The sequence below is a fragment of the Erpetoichthys calabaricus genome, chromosome 12, assembly GCF_900747795.2.
Source record: "Erpetoichthys calabaricus chromosome 12, fErpCal1.3, whole genome shotgun sequence".
Taxonomy (NCBI): Eukaryota; Metazoa; Chordata; class Cladistia; order Polypteriformes; family Polypteridae; genus Erpetoichthys; species Erpetoichthys calabaricus.
Window position 1 is genome coordinate 163,274,619 of NC_041405.2, and position 8,909 is coordinate 163,283,527.

Consider the following 8,909-nt stretch of genomic DNA (forward strand, 5'->3'; position numbering starts at 1 on the left):
CTCCCACGTCCTCGTGGTAGGGACTCCCCGCGGTGAGCCGTGTGGAAAGTCGCCCACTTGCTCAAACTGCGTCATGGTGGCTGGGGCGGGGCAGCAGGATGGCTGTTGGGTGGCCTGGTGCTCTCTCTGCTCTAGCGCCACTCAGCATCCTTTGGGGACATTGAGGTCTTGATGAGTCAGTCGCCGAGAGCCACACGGCTGTTGCCATCAAGCCATAGTGCTTCTCTTTTTGTCACAGGCCTGGCACCAGCTTGTGTGACACAGATGCGCAGAGCCCAACATCAAGTCAGGACATCTGTAAGTTTTGATTAGAGGGGTACAGTCCATGTACGTTAAGTGCCCCCCGCAGGTGAGGTTAGGCACAGCAAGTCAGTGGAAATGACAAGTGCCTGAGGTGCAACGAGACTTGGCAGTGTCGTGATAATGCCACCCAATGTGCACTCAGAAAACTGGGTGTCCCAGGAGGCAGTGGGCACAGAAGCAGGCACAGCGAAACCATAGCCTTGGTGTCAGGGTGTGTATGGGGGGGGGGGGGGATTTACTGGACTGACCATCAGGAAAGGCGGTGAGCCTGGCAGAGTGCCCTTGCCAGGACATGTATTTGTTAAACATGGCAGACGGTCAAAGAGACGTCCATTTCTGCCAGCTGTAGCCTAGCAGCTCGATCAGCCAAAGCAGGACGGTGACTCCAGTGAGGTGACCCGTCCACATTCATGAAGATCACCGTTAACTTTGTATGGTGCCTTTCACAATTGCCCAGGTGACAGGCATGAGGTGTTGCCTTTGCTGTCATTGCAGTTGTCAGTGAGCAGTTGGTGAGTGACACTGGCACCTCCCTAGTTCATGTCCCAATTTCATGTCATGGTGGACAGTCACAGAGTCTCCTGTCCCTCGAGTGCAGGCTGGTGCCAGGACCTCAGGTGGGCAGACAAAACATAGGCACACAAACTCATATAACAAAAGGCCACTCCACAAAAGCTGCACATGGTCGGGTCAGAGCTGTCTTGCATCAGGGAGCTTGGGGTGGGGCGCAGGGCAGAGGTGTCTGTTTACAGCCACAGGCATCAGCTGGGGTCTTGCAAAGTAGAGGTCCTCCTCCACCAGCAGGGGGCACTACTGTGTAATGTGGAGAAGGAGGGACAAGTCAAGGCAGCATTCAGGCAGAGGGTCACCGAGGCCGGTGGCACCCCCTGTGGCTGAGCTTGTGCTTTACATCCTCTGAGGGCAGAGCAGTGGTTAGGTGCCAGTGGGGTCTGCTTGAGATGCCATGCCTCACGTCAGCCTGCCGGCCCTCCTCCATGCCCTGGATGCCAGCCGCTCGTTTTATTTCCTAATTTGTTCATCAGTTTGTGTTCCTTTGTTTCCTTTCCTCTCCAGTCCCCCCTGCAGTTTTTTAAACTTTTGAACTTGTGATCGGCAGTCTGAGGCAGGAGAGAAGTTTGGTTGGCACACCAGGCCAGCCGGCTTGGAGCTGCCAGCTAACCTGAGCTAAATGTCTTTGGGAGGTGGAAGGGCACTGGACTGCACTGTGGCCCAGCAAGACTTGACTTTGGGTCCCTGGAGTTGTGAGGTAGCAATGCCAACCTCTGTGCCCCTATTTCTCAGAAATAACCACTCTGCTCACATGGTCTTGGCACTCATGCTTGTGCCCCTCACGGGGGGGGGCTTCAGTTCAGTGGCCCACACACCCGGATTGAGCGGACTTTATTTTACATGGTACCCTCTTCTTCTTATACTGGAGTGTGAGTTACTGTTTTATATGGTGGCACATCTGAGCCGGAGTACGTGGAGAACTGGCAGCCCACTTTATCTTGAGGAGGTCGTAGGGATGCTGGAACCCATCTCATTGGGCACTAGACAGAGTGCCAGTCCATCACTGAGTGAGCACACTCAGGCCACTTTAACAGTGCCAATCCACCAAGGCTGCCACCTGTCTTTGGACTGTGTGTGGAAAACCACAAGCACCCTTGGAGGTCTTCCTGGGCCATGACCTATGGCACCAGTGTATACTGGCCACCTTAGAGGTACAGTGTGAGCCCCAGCCCGTGGACTGAGTCCTAGTCACGTTATGTAGCACCTTATGTCGCAAACACCTTGCCCCAGGTGTGACTGTCTCTGACTATATGGTCTTAATCAAGTCAGTGCATATAGCACCTTTCCATCTCGAACAACGTTACAGAGTACTGTCTACACTCCGTTAGATTGGGGTCACACTGTCAGGTTGGGCACCCTTGGCATGATGTATGGCCAACAGCAGCTCTGAGTGCCACCCGCCGTAAGTGGTGTGGATTAACATTCTGCTTGCAGCGATCTCTTCTTGAACCCGGGGTCGATCGAGAAACCTGGACCGAGATTTCCTTACCGGAAGTAGGCGACCACGGTGGGTGTGACGTAGGCAGAGATGTGCGTGGAGTCCCCAGTAAACCCTGGGGCTTCGTCCGATAAACGGAGAAATCGCTACACGAATGCGGCCGCGCGTTGAAGGCGTACAAATGTTAAATACAGAGGAGCATCAAGAGACGGGGCAAAATGAACCGGGTTAGGGTTAGGGGCACACCGCCCAGGGCACCGGAGGGCCGCAGTGCTGCTTACTAACGACCCCCCATTTCCTGTGGCCACTCATGAGTGCTCGGAGGGTCTCTCTCTCTCTCTCTCTCTCTCCCCTTTTTAGCGCTGTCTGCTTCCTCCGCATTCGCATGACGTCACTGTATGCCCCGCCCCCGCAGACGCTCTGAGATGCGCACCTGTGACGCACGCCGCGCTGCTTAACCCTCTTGGCTCCAGAGCACAGCATGAGGCGCTCAGTGCGAAGTTGTCGGGCTGCCGTTCGTTTTTAATTTATGCTGTCGATGGGTTGAAAATCAGAACGGATGTCATTTATATATTGAGGTGCAGCCATCACTCGTGACGAGATGAGTGACCCAATAAGGTCAGCGGTGGGAAATGAACTGGCAGGGGGATTTAAAGTTCAGTGCCTTGAAAGTGGATGGCATGGTGACAGAGTTAAGGAGGCTGGGGTTCAAGTCCTGTATTGAATGCGCATGCTACAGCCACGCAGGCTGGGTGGATTGGCAATGCCATCTTGTCCCATGTGTTCACCAGCAATGGCCCACAGGCCTGTACAGGTGTTGTTCCTGCCTTGTGCCCGATCCTTGCCGGGTTCGGCTCCAGGTGCCCTGTGTCCCTGCTCAGCTGGGCTTGGACAAGGGAGGGATGGACGTCTTAAAACTTACTGGTTGAATAAAAGCCTCGCCACCCAAGTCTTTAATATGAGGACAGGGTGAGGTGGCACAGGTGTTAGGGCAGCTTCTTCTGTGCTCCTTCCACATTCCCAAAGAGGTTGGACTGGCACTCACTCCACGACTGATTCCTGCCTTGTGCCCCGCTGAGGTTTTTTGTAATACCCTCTGACCCTGAATTCACCAAAGCGGGTTTAGGACGTTCTGTGAAAATAACACAATGGTGGGCACTTCACAGACACTGCGAGGGGTCTCAGCAGCTGTGTGAGAGGTTCAGTTTAAGGGGCCTCATGTAGAATGGCCTCGGCCTCCATCTTTAAAGGAGCAGAGAATAGCGAGTGGGTCGGAGCTCAGCCTGGTGGGCTCAGGTGGTATTCAACTTTAATTAAAGGGGGCTAACGGGTGACAAGAAATAATGAGGGAATTAAGCAGGATGGACACAAAATAAAACCTTCAACACGGGCACAAGAGGGCACCAATCCATGGGAGCTCAGGGTCTCTGTCACATCTGACCACCTATGACAAGTGAGTGTTCAGTGGGGCCCACCATGTCTGGCTGTCCCACCCATGTTTTAGCTCAGAGCTCTGCGAATCTGCAGTGCCCACCCTGAGTCGTGGTCTTCTCCTGCTGGCCACTGAGTACTTGTGGACCCTGCAGTGACATGGGTGCCACGTAGCAGTCAGCTGGAGACACACAAGTCATATCCATGCCACTCGGTCACCTACGTACGCCAGCTCATGAGATCCCAGTCTTTTAATAACGGGGGTCCAAAGGCTTTGGGACAAGCAAGTGCCAGGTGGACTCCTGGTGTCCGTCAAACACCTTATGTGACACAGGGAGCCACTTACCGCACCCTGAAGGACGTTCTGGCCAGTAGCTGGTCATTTTATATTGTTTCTTTACACAATGTCACTGATGGCCCTGCAAGGCAAAGTACCGGGCAGGTGACACGTGAGCACAAAATGGGTGAATAACGGGGGTCACACGTGAGGTCATAAATGTCACCAGCTGGCAGCCAGTGAAGGCTCTGCAGGGTGGACCTAGGATGGCATCCCGGAGGTCTCACTTTCACCCACAGAGGCTCCACGTGTGGCCAGCGAGTCTTGAACCATGAAGACCACGGCTCAGCAGGTCGAAGCCATCAATGTCCATGTTATCTTAAGAGAAAGGTGACTGATGCCAGTTTAAATCAAGCCCAGCACAGATGGCGATGACGAGCAGCCAGTTCCCGTCCCCATCAGGTGCTGGTGATGCGATGTCCCATCACATCCCTCCCGTCTTCTGTTGTGCGGCTCCTGTCCTGGACCTCTCACACTTCCTGCTGACATCCATGGCATCTTTCCAAGGTGACATGTGACCAACAGCCCCATGACATGTGATGTTGGCACATTCTGAGCGTGCATTGCCCGGGTCCCCAAAGGGCTCTGCTGTGTCTTAGGTGTGTCCGACGTGAGGCCCTCTAGTGGCAGACCTTGGCATAGCAGACATACAGAGGCAGCCCCTGGACCCCTGATTCTGGGGGTACCACGGTGGTTGGCTCTGCTACCTCACACCTCTCGTGGCACTGTTGCCCACTGTCTGGCTGCATTTTCCTCCTTACGATTTCCATTTTTTCCACTGGCACCCGATTGTAAAGTCTTCCTCATCGGTGTTGACCCCCTTTACAAACTCATTTCCTGTCATTTGCCTGTGCGGTGATGCGTCAAACCGAGGACAGCTGGCCTGGGCACACGTGGCGTGGCGTGGCATGAGCCTCTTTGTGTTTAAATGTCACGCTCTGGGCTGCCTCTCTTCATCTGTAATTATCATGGAGCACACGGAACAAGAATGAATAGAGCTGGAGATGTGGAGGGCGGCTCAAGTGACTCACCGAGGGTCACAGCAGGACTCAGCGGAGGGACGCCAGCCTGCAGGTACTGTCAATGCCTACTTGTTTCTGTGTTGCTACGCGGGCAGATGATGGCAGAGCTGGCACCACACTCGGGAGCAGGTCCTTGGATTTCCTGCCTCACAGGTTGGGAACAAGCTAGGGGTCTCCTGGACCACCTGACCACTCGATGGCAGTCTGTGACACCCAGGGGGGCCGTGTGTCAGAGAGGGTGGTGGGTAACACTGGGGCACCTCAGGGGTCCATCCTGTTCACCATGGATTTGCAGTGTAATCACAGCCTTCTACAGACGTTCTCAGGGGCCTCCTCTGTCACAGCAGGTGGCATTAATAGTGGAGACCACCTGTAACTCGGCATCAGCGAGAGCGGGGAGGCGATGTGCAGAGCTGCAAGCGCCTTGAGCCTGGGAAAGGCGCTATATAAATAAAATGTATTATTAGAAGTGCCGGGGGGGGGTCCACATGAACAGCAAGTGGCACTGCACAAGAATGGGGGCAACACCTGAACAAAGCTGGACACGCGGGAGGGTGGGCTGGAGCAGAGGATGGGGATGGAATGGGATGCCACCATGAACGACTCTGCCCGTCCCGCTAGGGGGTTTTCTTGCAGCTCTTTCAGCTCATTTGGTGTACTAAGCAGCCTCTGGGGGTCTTTTCGGACTGCTGGCCATCGGGCAGTTCAATGCTCCCTCCAGCAGCCATAAGGAGACGGCCCAGACTCCATCTGCCTAAGAAGTTAGAAACCCCCATCCTGATGCCTCGCTACGTCCAGCTTTTTGGGGTCCCTCATATGTCTGGAACGCTAGACCCTAAAACTCCTCATTTTTTGGATCATAGTTTGTGAAGAACATTACAGCCTGATGATAAACCAACTGGTGTCTTCAGCAAAACTGACCAGGGGGACTTGAAGTTGTGGAGGCGACATCAATTAATGGGATACGGGGGACAAAGTTACCCCTTTTCACCAAACTTAATGTCCGCATATGGGGGTGTCGTTTTCTGCTCTCTCGAGGTCTCTCATCACCAATATGAGCCTATTTTTGATCTTTGAAATGCGTCATCAGTGGCTCTTGGGGGGCCAGGACCACCAGTAAAAAGTCAAAGTCGGGGAGGTGATTTTTCACTCTTCACTGTCCCTCTCTGGACCTGCATCAGACGGTGACAAATGACACATTCCTGTTACGGTCGGGGACATTTAGACTGGAAACACTGACACTGAAGCCCACGTTCGAGGAGCGCAGAAGCCTCACGCAGCTCTTCTTTCCCATTCTGAAGTCCACCTTTACATTTCTGTCCAGTTAGGGGGCTTGTTTGTATTTCGAGTCGCCATCTGGGCACGCGCACCTCTTAAACCCCAGCGGCACGGCGCTCGATGCCAGCCTCAGCCTCACTCCTCTCTCAGCTTCCGCGACCCGTTCGCCCGTCTCCGAACTCCGCCGCCCACCACTTCGCTCCGTAGGCGCTCGTCCATAAATAAATGTGACGCGAGATGTGCCGACGCGTGCGCGCGTCTCACAACACCACGTGTTTTGCCCTCCGTCCCACCCCGCCACTCCCAGTCCCGCCCCTTACTCCGCCCTCCTCCCCCCATCCTCTCGGGCCGCGTTTGTTATGACATCAACCCACAATGCCCCGCGCTGTTTGCAGTTTACCCGGCTTCTCCATGGCGATGGGCCTAAGCCCCGCCCCGAATGCTAATTGCACAGGAAGAGCACGTCATTTCTGTCCAATCTGCGGCCTTTCAAGTGACATAATGGAATTTGGGAGGCTAGAAAAGAAGGCGCTGGGGCGGCCGCCTCGTAGAGTCGGCAAGACGGGGAATTGGAGCGGCGCTTTGTAAGGCGCTTCTGCCTAACAAAAAAATAAAAAATAATAATAATAAAAAAAACAAAAGCCAAATCAAAACAAACACACGGCCGGCCTGGCCGGGACGCCGCTTCTAACGGACCTCCGGGATTTGCTCGTTAAGCCGATCGCGCGCGCGCACACACGCCAGCACGCTGGGGCCGCCCTAAACTCGTCTGGCGACCCGCTCGGCGGGCGGATGATGGACACTGCCTTCTACCACGACGACGACCACGACGATGTGCTGATCGGCACTCCTGCCCGGCGCGCCCCCTCGTACCACCACCACCACCACCACTACCACCACAGCAGCAGCAGCAGCATGATGAAGAAGGACCTGAGCCTGAACCTGAACGAGCCCACCTCCGCCACCATGAAGCCGCCGCCACACCTCCGCGGCGACGCCGACGGTATCCTCCACTCGCCCGACCTCGGCCTCTTCAAGCTGGCCTCCCCCGAGCTCGAGCGCCTCATCATCCAGTCCAACGGCATGGTGACCACCACCCCCAGCGCGCAGTTCCTGTTCCCCAAGTCCGGCAGTGACGAGCAGGACTTCGCCGAGGGCTTCGTCAAGGCGCTGGAGGACCTGCACAAGCAGAACCAGCTGGGCACACCGAGCGGCGGCGGCGGCGGAGGAGGAGGAGTAGCAGCGGCAGGAGGAGGAGGAGCAGGAGGACTAGAACTGAACGGCAACCCGCCGGCCCCGGCCAGCCTGCACTCCGGCGAGCTGCCGCCCGTCTACACCAACCTGAGCAGCTTCGGCATCGCCGCCGCCGCCACCACCACCACGGTCAACTACTCGACGGACACGGTGCCCTTCCCTCCGCCGCCCCCGGGCCACCTGCGCCTGCAGTCGCTCAAGGACGAGCCGCAGACGGTGCCCGACGTGCAGAGCTTCGGCGAGAGCCCGCCGCTGTCGCCCATCGACATGGACACGCAGGAGCGCATCAAGGCCGAGCGGAAGAAGCTGCGGAACCGCATCGCCGCCTCCAAGTGCCGCAAGAGGAAGCTGGAGCGCATCTCCCGGCTGGAGGACAAGGTGAAGACCCTCAAGAACCAGAACACGGAACTGGCGTCCACGGCGAGCCTGCTGCGGGAGCAGGTGGCGCAGCTCAAGCAGAAGGTCCTCAACCACGTGAACAGCGGCTGCCAGCTCCTGCCACAGCAGGTCCAGGCGTACTGAGGACCCCCGGTTTTTTTTGGGGGGGGGGGGGAGAAGGAGGAGTTTTGGAGAGGACGATCACGACAAGCTCGATGGCCCGGCGGATGGGTGGGGGTGTGTGGGGGGGGCTCCGGGCCGGCCGGGCGCATGCCCCTTGGACTCTATTCTGCCTTAACTGTTTACACGCACTCGGGAGGTGACCCGAGAGGTGACACGAGGCGACGAGAGACGGCCGTCTGTTTTCTAGAAGGCGACCACCTTTGTACAGGACAATGTTGATGTTCCGTGTCGTTCCCCTTCGCTGCTCCACGGTCTGTCTGTCTGTCCGTCCGTCTGTCTGTCTGTCTGTCAGTTTTTAATGTTGCACTGAACCTCTTTGTCGGTTTCACATTCCAGCTTTATATTTTTTATCTTAAAACGATGCCATGCAATGTTCAATAAATGCCTTGTTTTAAGTATGCCAGTCCTTCAGTGTCCTGCTACTGCCGGCTCTTGTCAGGTGACACACCTCCTTCAGTTGTTCTTTATCGCTGAGGTCGCTCTTGAGGTAGAAGCGGGGCACTGTGCCACCCTGGGTGCCCGAGGGGCTCTGGTGTATCAGATGGCTGCCTTTGTACCCTTTGTGTGTTCTCCCTGTGTCTTTGTGCATCTTAAATTTCAAAGATGGGGCGCCATTTGGTTTGACGGGCAGCTCTCAATGGGGCTTGGCGTGGGACTGTGTGTGTGTGCCCGGCATCTGGTGGAGTGAAAGGGACAGAAAATAAAACGGCCTGGT

At 56.0% G+C, this 8,909-nt stretch overlaps 1 protein-coding gene across 1 annotated transcript; it reads left to right on the forward strand.

Annotated features, from left to right (window-relative positions):
- The first annotated feature begins 6,922 nt into the window (after nucleotides 1-6,922).
- Nucleotides 6,923-8,592, forward strand: jund (JunD proto-oncogene, AP-1 transcription factor subunit). Its single transcript, XM_028816682.2, has one exon. The coding sequence runs from the start codon at nucleotides 7,172-7,174 to the stop codon at nucleotides 8,153-8,155; it is 984 nt and encodes a 327-aa protein (XP_028672515.1). The 5' UTR covers nucleotides 6,923-7,171; the 3' UTR covers nucleotides 8,156-8,592.
- The last annotated feature ends 317 nt before the right edge of the window (nucleotides 8,593-8,909 follow it).

Bases quoted from the DNA above. Each gene is read 5' to 3' on its own strand.
- jund (XM_028816682.2), top strand. From the start codon at position 7,172: ATGATGGACACTGCCTTCTACCACGACGACGACCACGACGATGTGCTG.